At 38.1% G+C, this 26,653-nt stretch overlaps 2 protein-coding genes and 1 long non-coding RNA gene across 5 annotated transcripts in view; 1 reads left to right on the top strand and 2 right to left on the bottom strand.

Annotated features, from left to right (window-relative positions):
* The first annotated feature begins 250 nt into the window (after nucleotides 1-250).
* LOC309479572 overlaps nucleotides 251-26,653 on the top strand; it is a 77,363-nt gene continuing 50,960 nt past the window's right edge. For both annotated transcript variants that reach the window (XR_014199317.1, XR_014199318.1), the window contains exon 1: nucleotides 251-550. This is a non-coding gene — a long non-coding RNA (uncharacterized lncRNA). The remainder of the gene's footprint in view (nucleotides 551-26,653) is intronic.
* apnl (actinoporin-like protein) lies at nucleotides 3,587-5,752 on the bottom strand. Its single transcript, XM_082145997.1, has 3 exons — nucleotides 5,599-5,752; nucleotides 4,858-4,989; nucleotides 3,587-4,407 (listed from the first exon to the last, which is right to left on the bottom strand). Exons 2-3 carry the CDS (start codon nucleotides 4,959-4,961, stop codon nucleotides 3,957-3,959), a joined length of 555 nt encoding a protein of 184 aa, XP_082002123.1. The 5' UTR covers nucleotides 4,962-4,989; nucleotides 5,599-5,752; the 3' UTR covers nucleotides 3,587-3,956.
* Nucleotides 8,404-10,298, bottom strand: LOC309509291 (DELTA-stichotoxin-Hcr4a). 2 transcript variants are annotated; one of them, XM_082183938.1, is made up of 3 exons: nucleotides 10,158-10,298; nucleotides 9,252-9,365; nucleotides 8,404-9,022 (listed from the first exon to the last, which is right to left on the bottom strand). In XM_082183938.1, the coding sequence occupies exons 2-3, from the start codon at nucleotides 9,350-9,352 to the stop codon at nucleotides 8,596-8,598; spliced, it is 528 nt and encodes a 175-aa protein (XP_082040064.1). In that variant the 5' UTR covers nucleotides 9,353-9,365; nucleotides 10,158-10,298; the 3' UTR covers nucleotides 8,404-8,595. The 2 variants fall into 2 exon arrangements, with proteins under 2 accessions (XP_082040064.1, XP_082040065.1); XM_082183939.1 differs by having other exon boundaries at nucleotides 10,147-10,274.

Genomic DNA, 26,653 nt, shown 5'->3' with positions numbered 1-26,653 from the left:
ATTTTAATATTACTACTATTATTGCTACTAGTATTATGTTATTTAGTAGCCTATTTGTATCCAATTTCAATTAAATTATACTTAGACCTATTCACTTTAAAGGTTACATCCGAAAGTATCTACTAAACAAAACCTGATGCCATGTTAGTTCACACATGGTTCAAGAACTAATAAAAATTGATAAAGAATAAAAGGATAAAACAAGATATTTTTATGAAGTAATGGAACTTCCATTACTTCATACAAATATCTTGTTTTATCTTTTTACTCTTTATCAACATTAATAAGTGCTTGAACCATGTGTGAACTATTATGGAACCGATTATTTCTTTAACTGTATTGTATAGCACACTTATATCTGGATGGTACTCCGCTGGATTTGTTGATTTTCTTGTTGTTTGTGTATGAGATGCTGTCGTTCTGGACACAACCGAGTGGGCGTCTGCTGGTGGGGGTTGACAGCGCTCCTACTGCACATCTGAATGCTGCCATCACTGAGATCAGACAACAGGCCTGCTGCTCAAGAACCACTGAACAGTTCAAATATGGGGTAAATAATTTTAGAAGCAAACACACACAACGACTTAATGTTCTTATTTCTCCTCTGTCTTTTTCTCTTTTACTATTCCCTTTAGGCAGAGATGGATGGTTGGATATTTGACTGAAAGCTTTGTTTTCCTTTTTATTTATATGAAGTACAGTAATATATAACTGTTTTTTTTTATCTCTTAATAGCTTATACTCATCATAACTATAATCCAATAGATATTGCATGTAAATTGCATGTAGCCCTGAGTCACTTTACCTCATCCCTCCACACAGTGGCACTCTCACACAGCAAAATAGCAGCAGTAAACCAATTTGAATTGTGATTTACCAATATAAATCTATTTTCAGAATGAATGAAATGGATTTTTCTTGTGAAACTGGGCTTGTTGAAGTCAGTTAAGGATATCACTGGCAGAAAATGTTGTAGAAGAGAATTCACATTAAATGCAAAGTTAAATCCTTGTGATCACAGCTATCATCTATGCTTGTTTGGGCATTACCTCTACCATTGTATTCAAGACAAAGGTATTATTTTCAAATAATTGAAGTATGTTCGTTTCTGAGAGATTTTTTTGGAAGTTTAAATTCCCAGGGATAACATCAACTGTTAAAATTTGTATCTTGAATGCATTGTAAAGGCCTGGTCTGACCAAAGATGGTAACTAAAATCGTTCAAATTCTTTGGGAATACAGAAATCCAACCCAAAGCTATAATGATAACTGCACAGAGTAATTTTTTTTCCAGCTGATGAACGATATGCATTTAAAGCATCAGGTGACGTGTAACTGCAATAAACTAGGGATGCACCGATATAAACATTTTGGCTACAACTAAACATAATTCTTTATATTTGAAAGCCGATTACCGATATGTTGGCCGATAAACATAAATCCAAATTTTATCAAATTTTTTAGAGCCTGATTACAAAAACAAAAGTCTCACCATTAAAATCCATGTCCCAAGCACACAATTATAATGTTCTCATTATAATTTCATGTAGCCTATATGACACAACATGTTGCACTTAACCTTATTTTCCTTTTTGAAATGTGATTCCAATGATACTTCAAGCAGTTCATGGTGAACGTGTGCATTTTAGGTGTCTCAGCTGGAGGAAATATTATTTATCAGCTTTAATATATCGGCCAAATTTTCTTACCGGGTCAATAAAGATAACGTCATAAATTAACATATATCGGCCGATGCCGATAAGGTGGCCGAAATATTGTGTATCCCTACAATAAACAGAACGTTATTGTGCGTCGGTATGGATGCTAAAATGGTATTAGTTATAGTCATCTAGGTAATGTTCTTGGTGTGAATGGGCCTTAAGTCACCTTGGATAAAAGTGTCAAATGCGTAAATGTAAATGCTGACACGTTTTGTTCTTAACAGCTCCTGCAGTGTCTAGCCTTGTGTCTGGTTCAAATTTGAACAAATAACATGTCACTAACATCTTAATACTGATCTGAAACCCTTTATATTAGCTTGAACTCTCGCAGATCCCACATATTAGGGCAACCTTTGCCCAATGCCCTGCTCAGATGACTCTGAGATTTTTCTTCCTGGGTGTGTCCTCTCACAAATGACCACTTCTCCTTTTGAGAGATCCAGTGAATAAACAGTTGATCCTCCAAATGAAAATAAAAAACAGAAGAATTTTTTTTTAATATAATTTTGGTTCACAGACAGAAAAATAGTCACACAATTTCACACTTTTAAGAACCCTCCAAAATATCTGCTGTAATATAATGAAATATTTCCAACTTATGTGTTGCTTGTTTTTGTCCATATTTTTCCTGAATATATTTTTCAATGACCATCACTACAAAAAGTTGCTTTTTGGCATCTATGTACTGGCATAATTGGCATGAAGCTAACAAGCCAAACCTTGAGCCACAGCATTTAGACTTTTTTGGGAGATCTGTGAACTCTGAAATTAGCTTGCTTTGTCCTATCTCAGTTTAAGTAAGTATTTTAAGAATGTACAGCATTAAATACAGGTGCAAACCTTATTTATTTGGAGTGTGTGTCAATATTAATTGGCATTTCCCAGTGGCTTGCATGGACATGCATACACACGCTCAAATGCACAAATACAAAACAGCGTAAGCGAAATGTGAAATATTTCCCTTGCAGTGCAAAACAAATACACTAGGGAAAGAAAAGAATACTGCTTCAGCTCCAGTATGGGGGAAATCCACACACCTGACTTACTATACCCACAGTAGCATTAGAAAAGCACTTGCCATCTGTTTACCACCTGTCCATTACATTGTGCTACAATGCTCCAGAGATAGGCCTATCTATTAAAGAGATGTTTAGCCTGTTGTATTATGTATGGCTTTCCATGTAAATGCCACAGCACATAGAGAAAGAAACCTTTGATCAGTGCTCTTATTTGACGATAATGGAGCTGTAGTGTGAAGAATGGAATGAGAAGCAATTCACTCCTGCTCTCAACCATTGAATTAAGGTCTAAGAACAGACTTGTTTTTATTTTTGATGTTTGTTGGTAATATTGCATCAGTCTCTCGAGGCGTGCTCTATACAAACGTTGCTCTTTGACCTTAATGACTGGATTGCTGGTGCGTTAAAAAAGATATCGGTCCCCTTCAGTTTTGGGCAAGTAGTGATAGTTGCTTGCTTGTCAAACTTTTAGTTTGCCAATTATAGCTTAATTTTTTACTGATAAATTGGCATTGATGTTTCTGAATTGTGAATTGTGAGTATTGAGTAAGCTGGAAAGACATCATTCAGTGCCTACTGAAGGAGTTATTGAGGAAAACGTGTTTGCCAGTTCTTTGATGCTGTGATTCATTCTTTATATCTTCGTCTCTGTATTTCGGTTCCCATTGTTCAGCTGCCCTCTTCGGGCATTAGGAATTTCCAAATACATATTACAAAATATTTACACAGGACCGTTTCCAGCTTATGGCGAACAGCCTCGGCTCTCATTTGAGATTTTGAATACACCAATACATACAGAACCAAGCCTTCAGGCTCAGTAAAAAAGGCGAAGGTATTACTACGAAATTGCAGAATAAATATTTATTTCAAAATACCTCAGCAGTGGCAGTCAGTACAGACAGTGTGTATTGTTCAGAGGGTATTGTTCATCTCTGCCCTGATGAGGGAGTAAAAAAAAAAAACCCAGAAGATGGTTTGACTGAATAACAACACAATGGCTGCCTGATATGAGAGAGGATTTAGCCTCCAGGAAGCAGAAGCAAACTGTAAACACACATCTGAGGCATTCACAAGAAATAGTGCTAGATTTATTACATTGGTAAATGTATATGCAAACATTTATGAAATCAATGATAACACATTAGACGTATAAGTATGTGTAAAAAAAAGTTACTATATGATTTTGATTAAGTAAAATGGCTGACTTATACATTGTTTAGCAAACTTGCTGACTCATAGGAGACACCATCTTGTCCCACACCTCCAGTTTTATTATAGCCCTGCCCAAAGGACACATGGTGGCCCTGATGTCCAGGCATTTACCCTCAAAGTTAATGCCTGACCCATTGGCCTCCTCCCTCACAAATCCCTGTTGATTTTTTTGATAGTACATTTCTTTATAAAGGGCCTGGTCACACTCCTTTCCTTTCGGGTAGATACCTACTGCAAACCAATTCTTATACAGATTGTAGTCCCAGGGGACAGAAAACATTATGGCCAGGGTCTCAATGTAGTCATTTCTGTTTCGCTCGAACAGGTCGTAGGTCAGAACCCCCACGCTGCCGGTGGTGTGAGCGCTGGTCTTGCTGAAAGTGCATACTTCAGTCTTGAGGGGGCGCACTGTAGGCTGAGGTGGGTTGAAGGTTTCACCACTCTCCAGATAGACCCTGTGGGATTTATACGCATGAATAATACGCAAGCACACACACACATTCTTATTGCTACACAACATGTATGTTTAAAGGGATAGTTCACCCAAAAAAATGTAATACTGCCATCATATACTCACCCTAATGGTGTCCCAAACATGTTTGACTTCATTTGAACACAAAGTATTTAAAAAATAAATTAAAAAATTGTCCTTAAAATTAAAGTTTATAGGGTCCAAAACAACATTGTATGGACAAACAAGTTTTCAAAATATCTTCTTTTGTGTTTCACAAAAGAAAAAGTCATATAGGTTTGGAATGACATTAGAAAATGTCAATTTTTGGCTGAACTCTCCCTTTAAATGCATTTCACACTCCTTTCCTTGAATGCCTATACATGTTAAGAGACAAAGTTTTAGTTTTGAATGCTTGGTTAAACATTAGATTTGCTTCTGGTTGTAGTCTCACTTTGGGTTGATGAGGCAGTAGTTGTTTGTCAGGTTGGTGATCTCTATGGTGGCGTGTCTCCTGCTGCTCACGTTGGCAGCAGCAGCCTCAGCAGACTCAGACATGATGGTGGACGATAGATCTGATTGACGGCTGAAACGGAGAGAAGTAGGGAGGAGAGGGATGGCGTGAGGAAAGAAGTCTGCACCTCAGTAAAAAGAAGTGGAAATTCAGTTTTGTTTACACTATACAGGGCTGCAGTGAAAATAACTTTTCTATTGTTTTTCTGTGATATAAAGTTTGCGGTCATAAGTTAATTGTCCTCTATTTGAACTACTGTGCTGAATTAATGTGTTGAATTCAATAATTTATTCTTGAAAAACACCCTGTTTTTGTGTGTATGTGCAAGCACTACATAAAACGTTGAAGCATTAGGTTAAAGTTCACATAGCTCTACTCAAGTTCACTTCTGCCCCTCTTTCATTACTATTCTCAATATTAACTAGCGAATAAACAGGGTCACAGTAATTACACGCAGAGACCTCTGCCTCAAAAACCACTCTGCCTGTAGCAATCTTCAATTTTATAATGCTCTGCTTTAAAAGAGGAAGCAAAGAGTGTATAATAGTGTCCTTAACTGAATAAACTGTCTTGCCATGTTATAATTTTAATATGGAAATAAAAGGATATATTAGCATTTAGTTTTGATTATTAAGTTATGATTATTAAGCATATTTTGTCTCCATGAGAATGAAGGCTTACCTCTATGGTACTCCGGAGTGCGAGTATGTGTGTTGCTCAGTAACGGTGCGCTCCAAAATAGTCACTGTGTTTTTACTTGGTCCCTTTCCCTGTATTCATGAGCAGCAACAAGAACAGTACATGCCTACCTGAGAAAAAAAGAATGCTTATTCAAATTTAGTGTACACCCTCTTTACGTACGGACATGGACACACACGCATATCATCTCAAGAGGTATCACTCATATGGGTGGGAAAATGCTTGGAACAGTTTCACACCCAAAGCTGTTAGATTCGTTAGACCAGAACAGTGAAGTTGCATGCACAGATTTGTCTCAGAAATGACTCAGTTTTATTGGAGAACATTTTAGGTGGGGCTTCTTGATTGATTGATAATTATTTGTTTTTATAGCATTTAGTACAGTAATGATCGTAGTTTGCTTATTTTATATTACGAAACTTTAAGCAAGAGTACAATGGATGGGAATTTTTCTTTTGTTATATGTTTTGAATAACAAGCCCAGAAATATTCTCACTCCATTTCCTGCTTGAAACGCATGTGGTAAAAAAGTTGTTAATGGAAATAAAAAAAATGAAGGCAACTGTTTGCACAGATTTGTCAACAATTGTCTATTCAGATTTTATTAAGTCTAAGAGGTTTTAAATCGTTCAGTATATTGTGCTTCTTTTGATGTTTCGTATAAGAAATTGATCTCCCTAGCAAAGACAAGTTCATGGGTTTGATTCCAAGGTAGTGCATGAACTTAGGTATACTTATAAATGAATTTATATATAAATTATATTTATATAATTTAATAAATGTGACGCTCCCATTGAAAACAATTGGAAAAATACGCTAGCCGCGTGAAAAAAAGTCCTCAACACCTAAGAGACATGCCATGAAAATCAAGAAATAGTTGATTTGTGAGGAGAGCGATCACATTTATCTTCTAAAGTAAAAAAACAAACAAAAAAAAACTCAATATTGCAAAAAATCAAGGTCGACACAACAGCAAATGTCTATAGACACTCAAGTCTCAGATTAAGCTCAAGAGTAAAAAAACCCCACATCATTCAAAAAGGTCTTCAATATAATATTAATAAAATAATGTTAACTATAATTAAAGTCTAAAAAAGTAAAAGCCTACTTGCACTGGACGTCAGTGGCCCTCATCTCAAATATAAAACACCTGAGATTCAGCAACTAGTTGCTAATCCTTTCACATTCATATAAAGTAGCCTTGTTGACAAGTTTGGGTAAATAAGGGCAAAACGCACAAGATATAGTACCTTCAATGCCCTCTGTTTCTTTTGTAGCAGAAATAAACCGCTGCAGAAAAAGTTAGGTGCCATGTAAAATGTAATGTGTAATTGCATTACTCGTCACAAATGTATTGGTGGAAAGAGTACATATATTCAATTATGTAGTCAAGTATAGAGTAAAAGTTGCTAATATCTTTGATACTCAAAGTATAAAATAGCCAAAAAGATACTTAAGTACAGTAGGCTAACTAATTACATTTACCCAAATACTTTACATCACTCATATACTATATATTTATCAGTGCCGACGCAGGTGGGGTGCGAGGCCCAGAGCCATATAGAGAGAGAGTTGCGACAACTCCATTGACTACAATGGAACGCTTTTTTTACAGCAATGGCGGCTCGTAGAGCCTTTCAATAGTTCCCGGAAGTAACAGCAGCGCGGTAGAACAGACCGTTTGTGATGCAGTTTTAAAAGATAAGACGTTTAAAGAATAAGATTGTATATTATCATATTATCTGAATCAAATAAACTTGTGTTTTAAAGCATGCTAGTTGATTCCGAAGCACTTCCTGGAACTATCTGAGGTCTACGCGAATCACGTGACAACTAAGAATTTTGAACTTCCGTTGTCGCAACTCTCTCTCTATATGGCTCTGGCGAGGCCCTGTGCGAACTTGAAATGCGAGGCCCTGCTCTTTGATGTGGATGGTCAATTGGCGCATGAATAACAGTCACACGGACGTAGCTGTTCTAGTTCTATTGCACGCATTATCTCGCTGCAATACGTTTTTATCAAGTAGAATATACATCATAATCATGCACATAGTCTCAGCTATGACATTTTGCTATTCAGAGGGGAAAAAATCCATAGATCCGCCTACATAACTAACGTGTATCCTAATGGTCCAGTGGTAGAACTTTCGCCAAGTTAGTCAGAGGTTCTGGGTTCTATTCCGCACTAGTTTTTTTTTCAGTTTTTTTTTTCGTATACTTTTTTTTCTCATCAAAACCGATTATGTTCAACAGTGGTTGTATATCAAGCAGGGACACATTTGTGTGCATTATGTTTTGTGATTTCACCAGAACGAATAGAATATCCGCAACGGATGTACGGCGTGTGCGCGAGCCACACGAGAAAACACAGTATCCGCGCCAACGAGCACTTTGATCACTTGATTTAAAAAAACACATTTCAGCGCTAGATCGTCTCTTATTTAAAAAATGAACAAAATGAATGCTCTGCCAGTTAACTGGATATGTTTTATTTATTTGTAGAATTGTTACAACGCGAGATGTTTTAAAAAGTGGTGGGGACAAAAAAACTATTTTTTTGTATTTTTTTTTTAAAACAACAAAAAAAACAGCAGGATTGTGAGGCCCTAGTGGCGTGAGGCCCTGTGCGGTAGCACAGTTCGCACAGTCTATGCGACGGCTCTGTATATGTATGTGTGTGTATATATTTGTGTATATATTTGTGTATTTGTGTGTGTGTGTGTATATATATATATATATATATATATATATATATATATTTATATTTTATATAGTGCAAACATAGAATGAGTATTCAGAACAGTTTTTATTTTCTTGGACAGCATAAATGCAGGTATTAATACAGACATCAAAACGTGACATCAACATTTTAAAAAGCACAAAGCCATGTTTATTATTATTTTGCATATTATGATGAATAAGACCATGTAAAGTATATGAAACAATTTTGAATTACTGATTGCTGAATTTGTTTATTATTTAGCCCATCTTATCATACACCTCTAGCTTAATAATAGCCTTGCCCACAGTAGACATGGTCGCTCTTAAGTCTACTTTCTTTCCTCTGTGGGTGACTCCAGATCCCCCTGCATCTACACGGGTGAACTGGCTGAAGTCCTTTCCCTCATACATGTGCTTGTACAGGGCCTTGTCACATCCACGGCTGCTCTCAAACAACCCAATGCCCATGACATTCTTGTAGAGGTGGTAGTCGAAGGGAACAGAGAACATAATGGCCATGCGCTCAGTGCACATATGATTCTGCATGTGGGAGAGGTCATAGGTCAAGATGCCCACAGCCCCAGTGGCAGTGTTGTCATCCTTTGTGAATGAGCAAACCTCGGTCCTGGCGGTGCGTATGGTGGGTTGGGGAGGATGGAAACTGAACCCACTGGACATGTAGACTCTGAGAGAAGTTCATAGTGGACATTTGTCAATAATGTATTATAGAAAATGAATAGTAAATGAAAGGAATTTGCCTTACAATAATAAAAAAATAAAGTCAGTCCCCTTCAATAACTGCATTTTTTTTCTTTATCAGTTTATCTGGTAATTTAGTTTAGGCTACTTTTTAAGTTAACTTAATGTAAATGTAAAATATATCTGCATATGCTCAGGCATAATTTTCTCCTTACTTTGGATTGATAAGGCAGTAAACGCTGCTAACATTGGTGATCTCCACCGTACAGTTCCTGTTAGTGTTTATAGTTGCTGACACAGCCTCTGCAGTCTGCATGTTGGCGTTTCTTCTGTGAGGGTCAAGAAAAAAAAAGAATATTTCTTGTGAAAAGATAATTGCATTTAGCAAAGTCTTAGAGGATAAAAATAGTGTTTCATTTACTCTTTTACTTATGCCGTTCCAAACAGGTATGACCTTTTTTCTTACATTAAACACAAAAGGAGATATTTAGCAGAATGTTCAAGCTGACCACCCCCCCCCCCCCCCCCCATACAATAAAAGTGGATGGGCAGATTTCATCACCATTCACTTACATTGTATTTAAAAGCGCAACATGGACATTCTGCTTCAATAAGTAAATTACAGAACTTTAATTTAAAAGTGTTTTTTTTTTTCTTTTAAGCAAATTATACAGCTTAGATACAACATTCTAATCTAATTAATTAGATTGCCATGTGCTTAACATTTACAAACCAATCAAGGCAAAGCATAATCTGTCTTCATGTCAACTAGTAAATGTGTGACAGCAGGTACAGGTAGACAGATGAGCGTTTTCTACATTTTTAGCTAAGGCGTTAAAATATCTATAATAACAGGCCTGACAGCATGGCAGAATAGGCAAGACACGTGCGGGCTCCATATGGCTCAGAGAACTAAACTGTTAGCAGAGACAAACAGTGATTCAGTGAGCTGAGAATCGAAGACATGCACCAGCAGACATAAGCAATGAGACTTTTCAGTGCAGATGAATTAAGGGTTAATGCTCAGTTCTGTATTTAAGATAAAAGCTTTTTTACTTTTTCTTTTTACAGCGCACACATGAAGCTCAACACAAACTGGTTAATAAGTACCTGACAGTTACCTGCTAGTAAGAGATGCTGCTGCTGAGAGAATTGAGGGTTTGCTGCTCTTCTGTTTCAGCGTATGAATGACAGAAACACTTGTAGACACACAAACATCTGCTTGACAAACACAGGCGTGTCCTCTTCTTTCCCCTCCAATGCTGATGGAGAAAAAAAAAAACGGTAGAAACATTTGAGGGAGAGTTTGATGGGAGTTGACACAGTTAGATTGACTCCCTGCTTCCATGAGTCCACAAAGCTCTATTCAGAGAATTCACGGGCACACAGCCAGTAAAAAAACTAAACAATCACTGATCAATTCTACAACAATTCATGTTTTAAAGGATAGATTAAGGACTCCGTGCCAATGAAAACAGCATGACATAATGTGGTTATGAAATGCTATGTTGGTTACAATGCAAATATTGATAATGATGAAAAGTACCAAATCCACCAACGCCCAAAACCTTTGTGAAAAGAAAGAATTAATTAAAGAGGGCTTAATAACAGGGTGTAAGGACAGCGGGAGATTATTGCACACTTGTGCAATGTTATACAGTACATTATCAAAGCATGTTAGAATGTGTCTCTCCTAAGAGTGACAGTGTGTGATTGAACGTGTCATGATCTGATGAAGCAAGAGAGCGTGAAAACACACAGCTGCACCCTTAGCGTGTTAGAGTGTTGAGTGTCCAACTGCATGTACAGGCATTTCCCCTTCGTTCCAGCACATTTTCAAACACACTTACACATCTAGATACTTTGCAGAAACACTGCACATTTAGGATAAACTTACATCTCTGACAGAAAGTTCAGGGCCCTCATTTATTTTCCAACAGGGGGCAGCAAATAAACACCTATTCACCCCGTTTATCCTCTAATTATGAAATCCTTAATCTGAGAAACAGAAAATCAAAAGCTAACTTTATGATTAGATGTATTTCAGTGTGAAGTCTACCAAAAAACACATTTTTCAAAGTGTCTTTTTTTGTGTCCCATAGCAGAAAGACATTACAGAAAGAAAGTCATACTGGTTTAAAGCAACATGAGGGTGAGTTAATGATAATTTTTGAATTGTGGATGAACTATAAAAAATGTTCCCCTAACCCTCAGATCTGAGCCTAAATGAATAATTCACCCAAAAATAGAAGTTCTTTGATTATTTACTTATTTATTATTTAAATATCTTCTTTTGTGTTGAGCAGAAGAAAATAAGTCATACAGATTTAGACCGACATGAGGGTGAGTAAATGTGACAGATTTTTCGTTTTAATTCTTTCCCCATCCACACATTTGAGCTTGTTTATTTGTGTTCACTGAAAGTACATTTAAAGATTCAACATAGCCGTTGAGCATATTTACATGCATTAATACAAATTATTTTGAGTTGTTCGGATTATAAGTGCTCCTTCAGAGTATTCCCCATAAGCCATTGATTTATTTCCCCCCTCTTTACAGTGACCAAGAAAGGCTCAAAGCGACTTTTGGAACTAGTGCAACTATAGCTATCCAATAAAACACTTGATTCACATTCTCTCCACCAGCCAAAGTAATTCACCATCGGCTGAATCCTTTCAAAGGAAATCAAAAGCTAACCTTATGATTAGATGTATTTCAGTGTTAAGTCCACATCCCATTACCTGAGCCAATGGAGGCTCTCTAAATGCATAGAGCTGCCGTGCGTCTGAAGGGCTAAAGATTAATCCCTGGAGCCTATGGAGCTATTCACAGGTATAGGGCCTTTCAGATGATGGACTAATGGGGTTTGTGTGTGTGTGAGTGTGTGTGGTGGGGGGTTATGCAAACAGAAGTGATTACACACAGTCAGGCTGTATGCAGCAATCGCTGTGTGTGTGTAAGGGGGTTGAAGTTGTCGGTTGATTGATTGTTAAGGGGGGTGAGAGGTTCCACACGCTCACTTTGTGATGAATAGGCTGTCAGATGCCCTCCAACTACCCAAACAAGGCCGTGGTAAAACAGGCATTTAAGTGATTACACCAAACGTGTAAATATTAAACGTCCATTACGGAGGGATTATGTATGCTGCCACTCCGCAGATGAGAGGCGAAGGAGGGGAAAAAAAAGACAGTGATGCGGGGATAAGAGAAAAATGTAATAGAAAAAAGGACAGGTGCTCAAGCTACGTATTTGTTGTTTCACGCCCGACTAATGTTTTTCTGTTTATTCTCCACAAGGACCAAATCTCAGGCATTAATCACATTTTGAGATCACTTGAGGTGCGTTTGGTGTGTGTGAGGGCAGTTGGTTTGTGTGTGTGTTTGTATCTGACGCTTTAATTTGTCCGGGCATGTTACCGCATCCCCAAATTCAAATTAGCCAAGATAAAGAGCATTTACAGAGATGCGGTGGGGTCTAGGGCTAGGGAATGTGTGATTATTTATCTTTTATTTAATGATGATTTGTGCAGTGTGCCCTTTCATTCCTCTGCAGCCCGGTAATCGATAGGGCGGCGTGCGACATGAATACATTTGAGTCCTCTCCAGGTAGCAAGAGCGAGGCTGTAACCTGCAGGAATTATTTAAACGCACCTGTCAAACAGACAGAAGACTGAGAAGATAGTGTTGTCCTTGAAGGGATACAGAATTATATTGGATATTCAAGAACTTGCACTATTTTGACTCAAACTAGTTTATGCCAAAGATTCTGCTGAGAGTGGGAAAATGGTGACAGTTTTGATTTGTAAAGTGTGTCATCACATGAATTTCAAATAATAAATAAATAAATCAAACGGGGCAAGTTGAACAGTTTATAAACCAAACTGGGATTAAAAAAGGTTAAAGGGATAGTTCACCCAAAAATGAAAATTCTGTCAGTAATCACTTACCCTCATGTTGTTCCAACCCCGTAAGACGTTCGTTCATCTTCGGAACACAAATTAAGATATTTTTTTTTGTATATTGTTTTTTTTGGTGATTTTCCTTTTATAGTGACAGGACAGTAGAGAGATGACAGGAAACGAGGTGGGAGAGAGACGGGGGATCGGGAAAGGTCCACGAGCCGGGACTCGAACTCGGGCCGCCCGAGCGCAAAGGCGCTACATGTCGGCGCACTGACCACGAGGCCATTGGCGCCGACAAATTAAGATATTTTTGATGAAATCTGAGAGCTGGCTCACTCCTCCATAGGTTTCTATGGGATTGAAACTTGCAGGACCAGAAAAGTTTGTAAAGACATTATGAATATAGTCCAAGTGACTACAGTGGCTCAACCATAAGTTTATCAAGCGACGAGAATACTTTTTGTGCACAAAAAAACAACAAAAATAACGACTTTATTCAACTATCCATTTTCGTCTGTGTGGGCCTGAATGAATTCACGTAGTGTAACAGCGCAGCGCTTCTGTGTTGTACGTCACCACGTAGGCTCACTATTGGCCGACGCTGGTCATGTGTGTGATACACAGAAGCGCTGCGCTGTTACACTACGTGAATTCATTCAGGCCCACACAGACGAAAATGGATAGTTGAATAAAGTCGTTATTTTAGTTGTTTTTGTCGCTTGATAAACATCATGCGTAGAGTTAGTTCTGGCAGGTCACGTTGGTCAAGCTCGCATCAGCTGATCCTCAGCTGATCCACATCTACCTATAGGAATACGACGCCTATCACTGTATACATATATAAGCTCCTTCAGTATTATCAGCAGCTATCACGTTTCTCAGGAGCTAATTATCCTCCTCCATCCCCAGCTCCTCCTCTCACCCAGTCAGGATTTGGCATTCTGATTCCCCTTGAATCAGAATAAATTCTCGAAATATGTTGTACTTTAAAATTTTTAATTAAATATGTTTGCAAACTTTCATGTTGGTTCTGTTCTGTTTACCCCAAGGGGGGTTATTGCTGCTCTCCCTGCTCTTATCCATGCTAGGCTGCATGGATGCGCAGGGAGTTATCGCCCAGAACGGAACCATACCGCCAATCCAAACTGTATGCTAATTGTCAATCGTATTTGACGGTAGTGGTCCTGACAGAATTATGGTTGAGCCACTGTAGTCACTTGGACTATATTCACGATGTCTTTACTAACTTTTCTGGGCCGGCAAGTTTCAATCCCTTAGAAGCCCATGGAGGAGTGAGACTCTCAGATTTCATAAAAAATATCTTAATTTATGTTCCGAAGATGAACGAAAGTCTTATGGGGTTGGAACAACATGAGGGTGAGTGATTACTGACAGAATTTTCATTTTTGGGTGAACTAACCCTTTAAAGTAAAATATGTAAATAGTGTAAAATATGCATTGAGAATTATGTTGTGAGGTTGCTTTGTGCATGTGATTTCAGTATATCAAAAAATTTTATCAGTTCTATAATTAAAAATGTATATCTCTTGTAGTAACTAATGCTTCAGAAACATATCCATTTAATGCAATTTTCCAGCACATTTTTTTTAGTCTTGTCGGACGTTTTGAATTCTGCCTCTTGAGTGACAGCCAATCCGCAAGTCTCTTTCTTTCTTTCTTTCTTTCTTTCTTTCTTTCTTTCTTTCTTTCTTTCTTTCTTTCTTTCTTTCTTTCTTTCTTTCTTTCTTTCTTTCTTTCTTTCTTTCTTTCTTTCTTTCTTTCTTTCTTTTCTTCCTTGTTTACGTAGTATAGTTGTCATATTGGGGACAACTGTCTTTTTTCATTTCCTGTCTTTCATTTTTTTTGTCTGTGGTTTCACAAGTCCCTATCTCCCTCATTCCATTTATCTTTAAAAATGTCTTTTACAGTTCCTGTTTGTCTTCTCATTCTCTATTTCTGTAAGATTCTGTCATGTTTTGGCTCTGCTACCTCTGATTGCTCCCCAAAAATTGGCTCTTGTCTCAAAATTTTTTAAAGCCAGGGCAGTTATCATACCATTGTTTCCATCCTATTTGTCTCTTCCTTTTGTTCTTCTGTCAGTGTAGCTTCTCTTGGTTTTTCAGGAGGACAGTTCCTTTGTGTTACAGGGGCTATTATGCTGTCCTCTACAGTATTTATAAAATAAACACTAAAGCTTTACTTAAAGAGATAGTTCACTCAAAATTTCTGTCATCATTTACTCACCCTCATGTGCTGTTGTTTAATATATGCCGAGACTAATTTGTTACACATCTTCTGTTAATTTACTTTTGTAATGTCATTGTATTTGTGTTCAGTGGTAGATAGAGTAAAGCTTTGGTTTCAGTAGCGACGCTTCACACACTATGATAAAATCAGTTCAAAATATCATATATGTTTTGATATCTTCCGACTGGGTGGAATCATAATCTGAAGCTAAAAATCAGAGTCTGTGCCCATCATACACTACGTGATTTTTTGTGTGAAATCTGTCAACTTAAACTGCCCGAAATCTGCTGACTGGCGCAGACTTTCAGCAACAATTGTCGACGACTCGTAAATCTGAAAATCGGGGCAAAAAGCTTAGCAAATGTTGTATTTTTTTAAAATATCTTTTTAATACCATTATTAATTTATTAAAAACGCCTATATAATTATACAGTATCATATCAACAACCAAGTATACAGTCTGATATCTTTCAACCTGAAGTCTATACATTCACAGTAACGGTTCATTTCGAATCAGACATAACCGAAAAATGATTGGCGGTTCAGTAAGTGTCATTTGCAAGCTTTGAATGAGTCACTGACTGAGTAAGTTTGAGTCAAATTGTGGATCTGTTTCATTACTCTTTTTTTGACTGATTCATTACAAAGAACCTGTTCATAAGAGTCATTTGTTTGCAAATTGGACATTGCACTGTTCGCTGTTTCAATGCAAAGCAAACGCTTTCCAGATTGTCATCAGTGGCAAATAGATTTTAAATAATTAATTTTATATTGATTTTTAAATTGTTTAATTGGATCTCATTCTTGTGAAGCGCTTTGAGATGCTACATTAAAGGCGCTATAGAAAATAAAGTTTATTATTATTATTATTAAAGATTTTAAATTTGTCAAATTGTGATTTTTGTTTTTGTTGTTGTTGCCATTGTCGCCTTCTAGAGGCTGAATCCCTGTGAGGGTGAGTAAATGATGACAGAATTGTCAGAAAAGATGAAAAATGGAACCATGATGAGAAAAGGAAAAACGTGTTGACTGAAAGGAGATAGAAAGGAAAGTGAAGAGAGGAAGATAAATCAATACTTTCTTGTCTTGCACTCTAGTCAACGTGCATACATGGGACATTTCCTCACCTTATATGTTCTCTCATGCCTCTCTGCTCCTTCATCCCTCATTCACTGGTCCGCTTTTCCTCCACAGACATATCCTCTCATCCCTCCTTTATAAGAAATATAATGCCATTGATCTGAAAACCAATGGGAAGCCTTTCTCTGTAAACACACAGCCGTTCAATAGGAGGCCAGGGACTCTATTGGGAATTCACGACCAGGTGTGTGTGTGTGGTGATTACTGTAAGTTGTGTGTGCATGTGTTCTATATCTGACTTTTGAGATCCTGAGTGGCTTAGAATCAATTATATATCTTATTGCTTTCCTGTCTTGTCGCCCCTCATCTCCAACACACGCACACATCATCCCAGTGTCGACCGAGGGCACGAACGCCCACGTGTGTGTGTGTGCGTGTACTTTTTGTTCGATTTCTCTCACTCCCACCAGTGCAATTAAGCGTTGTGCTCAGTGGACGAGGGGATCAAAGGTGTGCCGGTTCTCTTTTGACTGCAGATGAATGCGGAGCGACGGCACAAACGGACCAGTGCAAGTGTGGTTATGGATTTCTGCCCCCGTTTCCACTCTCCCTAGTGGATCTGCCGCTCCCATCGCAGCGTGTGCAAATGTTTAAGAGTATGCATATCATTGCGTAGTGTGTGAGAGTGTGTGTCTCAGCACAGAGTGAGAATGTGTGTTGTGACAGGTCGTGGCCTTAAAGAGAGCGGAGTCTTTCCTTTCCTCAGAATGATCCTAAATCATCAGCAGACACTTTAAAAGGCCACCACTCCACTTATTACTCAGTCTCTGTCACTGTACCTGAGTCCTGTTTGTGAGAATAGGGACACATGAGACTGCCCATCTTTGTGCTCCATTATGTACAGATGTGCACATTTGTTCACATTGCAGAATTAGGACATTTTTAGAAAAATCAGCTTTACAGTGATAATAGGAAATTACAGTAACAGAGATTGTTTTGGCTTTACAGCAGCTCTAGAATAAAGTTATTGTCCAGCTAAAGTTAGTTTAGATTGATTGATTCACTTCCATTTCAAAGATCATTAGTTTTTAACTAAGGGGCCACCAACACGACACCGTATAAAATATAATATACTATATATATTTTATAATTCTTTTGTAAACTTTTTCCTATTATTTTTCACATTCTTCTCTATTTACAATTTTATTATAAATCTGTGCATCTAGGATTTTTCATTCACTAATTCAAGATGCATTTATGTAAGACCAAAAAAAGAGCAGCAAAAACAACATGTTATTCTGTTTGCTGTCAAAGTCTGTGAGTGGCAATTATATGCTTCATTTCGTTACGTGCAAGCTTTAAGAGTGGCCTGCTTTTGAAACGCATTCAGCTCTCCAATTTAATCAAGACACTGATAATGTAACTAGTCTGACAGAAGTTCACTTGAAATTATATGTAAAAAATTTCAAAATTGTATTGTCTATTATGTAGGCCTATGTGTTTTTATATGCTGCACATTGCAGCATCTTTCCACAGATCGCCAAAGGTCAAAGGGACCAATAAGGGTCTTATATCAGCATGATTTATCTTCACTACAGGAATATTACAGGATATTAATCAAAATATGGCATTATGTGGCTCACACACTCAAAGAGATGCCAGTTTGTTCAATGCTGAATAAATAGAGGGAACCTTGTTGTGATGAGAGGGTATATCAGTATTCTGATTTGATGCATATTTGGCCTGGGAAAGTTTGAAAACCAGTGGTCTACACAATGATATTGAAATGAAAATGTAGAGTTTTTTTCCAGATATGTGGAGTAGCAGGACTGTTGAGTGATGATGCTCATGTGGAAGACAAAGGCTAAGTCTACATTTAATCTGAATACATTTTAAAAATGCGTTTTCGTTTCAAAACGCTGTTCGTCCAGCTTTTTCCAAATGTTTCTTATCCACACTAAATTCACCTTATTGTGCATGTGTAAAACCTCATAAAAGCTCACTGAGATGATACAGATGGAACAGACATAATCAAGTTCTCATGCTATTCTTCTGGCAGGATCATTTTCTTTAGCAAAATATCTCACCATTCACTGAAGCGTCCAGGTCGCACTCACTCACCATTAAATGTTTGGTCTAAACACAACTGCCCTCATGTTTTGCCGCAGAACAGCAATTGGGAGTATATTTTCTGTCGTCTTTGCAGGAGTGTGATATGAAGAGTGTACAAAGAAACATATCTTTAGCAACAGTGTGAAAGTGAGTAGCACTTAACAGGCACAATACAGATATACAGTATATCGGTACAATATGCGTCACATGACTAAATGTGTCATCGTTTTCGAAAGCCTCTGTTTTCACTGTTCACACTACAACGCGAAAACAGTGTTTCAAATTTATCCACTTGGGAGAGCGTTTTTCACTGGTCAAAAACTGTGGACGGAAGGCCAAAACTGAGAGAAGAATGCGTTTTCAAACAAAAATGTATTTGTGTGGACAAGACGGGTTTGATGCCGGCCTGCATTGTGTGCTGGTGTTGTAAACCCCATGATTACTTTCATTTCAATAAAAAGTGCCAAAATCCATCCAAAACGAAAAAGAAAGTGTCACTTTTACCAAGTCTCCTTGAAATTTCCTCTTCACATCAAGTCTTGCACATCAAGTGACATCAGTTCTTAAATTCATCTGACAATGTGCAGAAAAGCCATTACACTCTACAGCACAATGAGCTGACACACACTTCCCAGGAGAAGTTCATCCATTTCCACAGTTCATCCATTGTCACTCTTTCGTCATGCACACACTGGCAAACATCTGCTCAAGTACAAATGTGTAACGTCAGTATATAAACGACATTGACATTTTCTCTTAAAGGGGACATGTCATGGAAATCTGTCTTTTTCCGTGTTTAAGTGCTATAATCGGGTCCCTGGTAGCCTGGCAAGCCAGACCCACATTAAGATGTTGGGTCTGGGAACTCACCATTGGCAGGGCTCAATCCGAGGGGCGGAATAAATGGTTGTCTTTCAAATTCCCTCTGCACGCAATAGGATAGCGCTACAACCAAGCAGAGTGTATTCCCACCAGCGGAGCTAGTTGATAGATGAAACTTTTGCCGTATCCGGTCGGCAAAGCTCTGAACACATCTTCCTTTTTTACGAATGACTTAAGTGCCATTCTTTGTTCTTTTCTCAAAGAAAAGCTTAACTTCAAGTCCTCCAGAGTCGCGGCAAAAGCCGATTCGAAAGACCGCTGTTCGCCAGCAGCCGCCAATTTTTTGTTTTCAAGTAGCAGGAAATTCACACGGAACCGTCGCAACCCTGTCGTCATTATGTTAAGCCTGCCTGCTGACTCTATACACGATGTGATTGGCCAGACTAGAGTTTGTTTTTTTCCAGCTCGAAAGCCAACGGAGAGTTGCTAGACTACCCTGGCTGCAAAATAAAATTTGCTGCCGCTAGGGTGCGTCTAGATTTCTAGGCTAGGTCCCTGGTGCATCTACCAACCCAGTAACTTTGTTTTGGTAAGCTTTTCTCTGCAAGCATATAAATAATAATCTAATCAGATTTCGCTCCCCTTTTAACGTAGGTAGGGGATCTTATTATAATATAACCGCCCCTTAATCTGCACGTTTCCACCTACTGCGCTGCCATTTGGCCGCCAGTGTAACCAGTTCTAACGCAATGGCAAAAGTTAGAGCAAAGTATGCAAACTGTTACAGAACACTACATGACCAAAAAATGTCACAGCTGACTTACAAAGACACAGACACATTCTGGAGACACCATGGATTTATATTACATCTTGTGAAAAGGGGCATGATATGTCACCTTTAAGAAAGTTTGTATCTTTATATTTATTTATTAACAGTGACGTTTACCTGTGCGAAAGTCATTGCCACAATGGTACCTGTAGATTGTTGTGAGTTGTTGCTGTGTAGATGCTGTTTGTACCATGGTGCTATGTGGCTGCTTGGGTCTTCTTTCTGGTTGTTAGGTGGTTGATTACTACAGTAGCTCAATAAGTCTCAATGATTTTCTGATTCGTAAATGACTTTAGTCCTTCATTCAATCTAAATCTATTGAAAATGATCAACCGTCAGGTGAAAATAATAAAGTAAGGTATTAATTAATGAAACCTTGTTTAAGGGAGGCATGTAACCTTGCAGACTCTGAGATGTTAGCCTTTTTAAAAATAGAGAAAAAATTCAATTTTTAAAAAAAATGTTGTTGAAAGAAGTCTGTTATGCTCACCAAGGGCCCTATTTTAACGATCTGAAACGCAAGTATCAAACGCGAAACGCAAGTAACTTTGTGGGCAGATCTCGGCAGAGGTGGGAGTAAGTCACACATGTGCAAGTCACAAGTAAGTCTCAAGTCTTAACCTTCGAGTCTCAAGCAAGTCCAAGTCAATTTTGTGAAAAGCAAGTAAAGTCAAGTCAAGTCAAGTCACTGCTTTATGTCAAGCAAGTCAAGTCGTAGCTTGGGTCACAAGTCACTGGCAAGTCATACAAACGTTTGATGATTTCACTGAATTTATATATTAAAATAAGTTAAAACTACAGAGGTTGTGGACTATAGTTTTATTTGCAAAATTTTTTATATGCATTTCCACATACAGCTGAGTGGTTGCTACAATAAAAAAAAAAAAAATTTAAAATAAATAAAATTTCAAACTACATAGCCTAAAATGTAAATGTAACTGAAATTAGGCCAACATTAAAGCATGAAAAAATAAATATGCCTCAAACATTGCAGAAGACCATTAAAAGGTATTAAACAATTCACAATTCAAGTATAATGGTTCCTATGCCACCAAATGGCATTCTTCAAACTGGCATCCCCTTTATACAAGTTATTTTTAATTATGAAGTTAAAACCGCCAATAGGTGGCGCCAAATAAAGTCTTAATGTACGAGTCATAGAAGTATTCATTCAACTGATTTGTTCAAAACGGCAGATTCGTTCTGGAACTAAGCAACTAGGTCACTGAATCACAAATATGGAACTATTGTCATTGGAGAAATAGAGCAAAAACAGAGAATATTTGGAATATTATGTCTAAAATGTCACATCACAATATTCACTCTTTGTTTACTGAACTGTTTTATAAAATCATTATCACATTTGCAATCGCGCCAATATTCTGGAAATATTTTTTAATATCATATGTTATAGGCTAATTATAAAAATAACTCATACTAGGGCAATTTTTCCACCACATTTTGAATTTTGGGTGCATATTAATTCTGCTGGAATTTTGCCCCCAAACCCCTGATAACATCTAACCCTGCTTTAAGAGAAACATAAAACACACAAAACATTAACAGTTTTCTATGTTGTTTTTTGTCATTGGAAAGAACGACATATTTGGCTTTAAAGCATGATTTGAAAGAAATGTGGCAAATGTTATACAAAACATATGCCATTATCATTTGAATATTGACAACATTAAGCTACATTTGAAAACATAATTGTGTATAAAGAGGCATGCTGTTTTGACCAATATTCTCTCTAGATTTAACGATAGTCAAATTAACTATAACAAACAGGTTAAACAAGCCATAGCTTACTTTTAGACGTGGTGAATGAAGTTCGACTGTTCGAGGTTGTGATGGTCGTCCGATATCCCTTGCCAGTTATTATGCGTACAGCAAATCATCTTGTATGAATATGGTCAATTTTAGTGTTTATATCCAAAAATAAACGATGCAGGGAGATGTTATTGTATTTAGCGCGCGCTCACCGCGATGTATGTTTTTTCTGGGCGTGTGCAGCGTCACGCAATCACGCAGAATCTGATGACTGGCGTCAATGGTTCCGTTGCTTTCATTTTGTTCATCAATTGATGTTGCGATGATTTATATAAAAATGTATATCAAGTCAATCTCGAGTCATACAGTTCAAGTCAAGTCAAGTCTCGAGTCATTGGATCTCAAGTCAAAGTCAAGTCGAGTCATTTTCTTAATTTAGTCAAGCAAGTCTCAAGTCCTTAAATTTGCGACTCGAGTCTGACTCGAGTCAAGTCATGTGACTCGAGTCCCCCATCTCTGGATCTCGGGCGTTGTTGCTATTATACCGGTGGGATAAATGACTCTTGTGCCCGACGCAAATCTAAAATGGGTTGGTCTGAAGTAGCTACAATACACATAGGTGTAGTTTGGGGGCGTAACGTGCAATAAACCAATCAGAGCGTCATCTCACATTCCCTTTAAAAGCAGGCGGCTTGTTCCATGGCGGATGGCTATTATAACGGCGGATTTACCAGGCGCACGCCAGGAGCGGTTCACAGCCGAGGAGATGGTTTGATGGTTTGTTTGATGGTATGTATGATGGTATGTATGGTTTGTAAAAATGGGAACTGCCGCGCCTGTGTGTAGATGAGAGAAGCAAAGTGTATGCGCGTTAGGGATGGGCAAATGAAGCCTCATGAAGCACTGAGGCTTTGCCTTGATTGTTCCGGGAAAAGATTCAAAGCATCATGAGTGTCGAAAAAAGCGCCATCTTCTGGCAGGTAAAATTTATAGCAGCCACATACCTGAGTGCGCAGCGCCGTTGTTTTATCTATTAAGCACAAATAAAAGCCTGACAACGCTAAATGTTCAGTTTTCTGATAATATAATTCACATATTAAAGTGAGGCAATAAATTAAATGTAACAATTATATTAATACTAATTATAAAAAGACCAAAATGCAAGTAAATGGTGGTCTAATTATTTTGTTTATATGGCAGAATATATGAGCATGTAACATAGGCTATAGGCTTATATATAAGTTAGTAAATGGACTTAAACTTCCCAAAACCTGTAGAGTAGTGGTTTGGGTTCAAACATTTCGACACGCAAAGTGAAGCATTCACGTGACTGGAAAGAAAGTGAGGCTTCGTTTTTCATTGATCACGTGTTTCTCTGAAAACAATACGCGCTCCGGCACGGAGCTTCATGAGAAATTGTGCTGCGTACTCGATAGGCGCTTTGAAGCTTCAGTGTCATATGTAACATCACTAATGCGCGTTGTGCACACGCTACATTATGGCCAAGCATGCGCCCTTAAATCTGAGAGCGCCACTGAAAATGCGCCACTGACTTCTGACTAGGTTTTTCCTGGTCTGTGGCGGAATTGTTTTCTGGAACTGCAAAATAGCACCAGGGAACGTTTGCGCTGGAACACGCCTCCTCTTTTCGCTGAACCGCCCCTGGGAGTGCAAGTTCATTTCTTAATTTACCGACGTGCGTCTGTGGAGGGAAAAGTCTGCTGTGTGCGGGTGCAAAATAGGAATGATACATGCGTCGGTGTACAAAGTCAATTGCGCTGGGTACAAGATGGGGCCCCAAGAGTGCAAGCTGATTTGATGCTTAAGAAACATTTATTATTATCAGTGTTGGAAACCGTTGTAATGCTTAGTATTTTTTTTAATTTTTTTTGTGATACATTTTTCAGGATTCTTTGATGAATAGAAATAGGTTTTTTTTTTCATAACAATGTTAATGTCTTTATTATTATATATTTCCATATTATATTTTATGTCCACTTTTTTTTCACCATGTGTTCTTGCTTTAGACGAAAAGTAATTGTAAATGGCTAAATACTGTACCTTATTTCAGACACAAATGCTTCTACAAAAAGTTCAGCAACCCTCACTATTTATATCCATTTAGAAGTACAGAAACTTTTGCCGTTTCAGAGAACTGTCTGGCCCCAAAACCTACAGGATAACAGTTACAAAATACACTGTGAATTTGTATCCACCTCAGCACCCTCCTGAGAGAACCCCAGGGAGCAGATGCTAGATTTGTGTAATGGCTGTTTGTGAGTGTTGTATGGATCATTGTCAGGCCTCACAGAGAGAAAACAGCGAGGCAATGACTCATTGTGAGAGACTGAAATGTACAGTTACATCTCCCCACTATATAAGTTCCCTTTAAGCTACTTACTTGTAACAACTTAAGCTGAAATGACCGCCAGTTTGCCTTTATGGGTCAATAAAACTGAAAGTGTACATACTCCCTTGGTGCTTATCTCAATGTAATAAGAAGCCTGCAGACAATAGGAGGTTTGTGGGAGAGATACCTAGCTCTCCAAATCAAGTCCATTTTGTTTGTTTAGTCTTTTTTACAGTAATTGCTGATGTAAAGCATTGTGACAATGTGTTTACATTCACACATGACATGCTAACCAAACTCACTCTCAAATTGCAGGTGTATTCACCCTTAAATGTACAGAATTTTCATTTTTGGGTGAACTATCCATTTAAATGTTCAGTTTGAGTTATAGAATGCAGTGTCACTCCCATTTATAACCAAACCATGTGTATGTAAACGTACCTAACTGTTATAGGGATTTCACGGTTATTTTCACAGTATTACCCCTTCCTGGTTGGGAAGGTGGATATTGCATATAATTTGTGGGCATAAGGGGGCTACTACTAATATGCCGGGTATTGAAATGCTTTTTTTAATGCATGCTCGCTTTTCACTTTAACTTTCGAAATTTCCAATCACACATACTCTGTGTATAGGGAGCGACGACACTGACCGCACGTTTTACAAGATAAGATATTTGTCAATGACACTTAGGATCTGTTGCGCACCAAATTCTCCACCATCGTCTTGTCAGTCATCTCTCCTTACTCTCGTCATGTGATGAGGGAAATATGACTCCTGCTGCACTGTGCAGTGACTCGTGCTTTATGGAGCAGAGCAGAGCAGACTAAACGTTTTTTTGTTTTGTTTTTTTGTTAAAAAAAGCTAAATGATAGTGGGGGCGTGGTGGAGCGATGTCATGGTGTGCAAGTAGTGTAATCAGTGTACGGTCGAACACTGTGTAACACCTGTAACACTGACTTCCGCAACAAGCCAACTGTATTTAGTGCTCTAAAACAGGACTGACAACTGTATTCTGCTACTGTGTGAATATAGCCTTAGTAAGTTGTAAACTGAGTTGAAAAGTTGAAAACATGAGGGAATTGAATGAGGAACTTTCACATTTTGACACATGTTTGAAATATGAAATCCTGATCCGTATTAAGCGGTGTGGATATTGTTGAACACAGAGACAAATCGTGCTCATCTCCAATGACCCCGGCGAGGAAAATGAAAGCCCACACCCTATCGGTAAATAAATCAATCAAAATTTAATTCAGACTTGAACACGGTGACCTTCACTTCGGCGGTCTTATAAAAACGGCCATCATGCCACGTGAATTTCATTTACGGCCTCCTACTCTCTGTCCTCTAAAAGCAATAAGGAGTAATTGGGGATGGCACTCACTCATACCAAATGATCTTTTTCAGTCCTCCACACCGAGCTGTCACGGAAACACAATCCTTCTCTCGCTCTCGCTCTCTCTTGTCTTTTGTCTTCTCTCTGTCGCTCGCTCTCTTTCTCCTCGATGCGCATTTATCCCATTACTCTCACTGTGGAGACTAATTAACTCTGCATAAGTGAAAATGAGAATTGGTTTCTAGTGGGTGTTGGACGCATGACAGAGCCTCTCAATCCTCACGTACACAGCTTACACACCTTTGGTTTCTACTGTGATTGTTAATCTGTATATCCCCAATTAAAGCCCAATGGGGGTGTCATCGGCATGTCATTAGGTGTGTGCTCATTAACACTCAAGGGTTCACTCGTCCCAATCAAGACCTGGCACAGCCTCATTTGTTTCCCCATGTAATGAAGGAGAATGGAAATGAGCATGATATGTTTGCTTCGATTAAGAAATATCACACGAGCAATGGTGTTGTTGCACTAATATCTGTATGACTGTGATTCAACTGTAGGCATGAGGACACAGGTAATCACAATCCAGAAACCAGGGGTATGGGGGACATCAACCTCCACTTTTAGAAAAATGTATTGACCAATCAGATTAGAGGATCAGAATGAACTTTTTTGTGTCAGTCAGCCAAATTTATTGTGCAATAATTGTGCAATGTTAGTGAATCAGTCAATGACTTGTCACCTCAATCATCACAGGTTATTGAGGCCGGCTTCATAAAAATCAAAAATGAAGAAAGTTGTTTGGACAAATTGTATACGAATTTCTTAAGAATGGTCTCAAATATTATTTTGAAAGGGTTAGTTCACTCAAATATGAAAATACTGTCATTAATTACGCACCCTCATGTCGTTCCAAACCCGTTCATCTTCGGGAATAACAAATATCCGATTAGTTCCAAAATGTGTAGTACCGCAATTTATAACACAACAGAAGTATAGTATGCGTTGCATTCTGATCGTTGCAATAGTGTGAATTAACATAAATTTAGTCTTCTATCTAGGGTGAGTTTTCTCTTTCAGGTCAACTGATCTGGAACAACAGATTGAATAGAATATTGTTGAGCAAATCAGTTAAAGTCAATATATTTATAGCAATTTACTTGAATA

This window comes from Leuciscus leuciscus (assembly GCF_965113295.1).
Source record: "Leuciscus leuciscus genome assembly, chromosome: 1".
NCBI classification, from domain to species: Eukaryota; Metazoa; Chordata; class Actinopteri; order Cypriniformes; family Leuciscidae; genus Leuciscus; species Leuciscus leuciscus.
The sequence above is the reverse complement of the archived record's forward strand: the minus strand, read 5'-3'. Positions and strand labels throughout refer to the sequence as shown.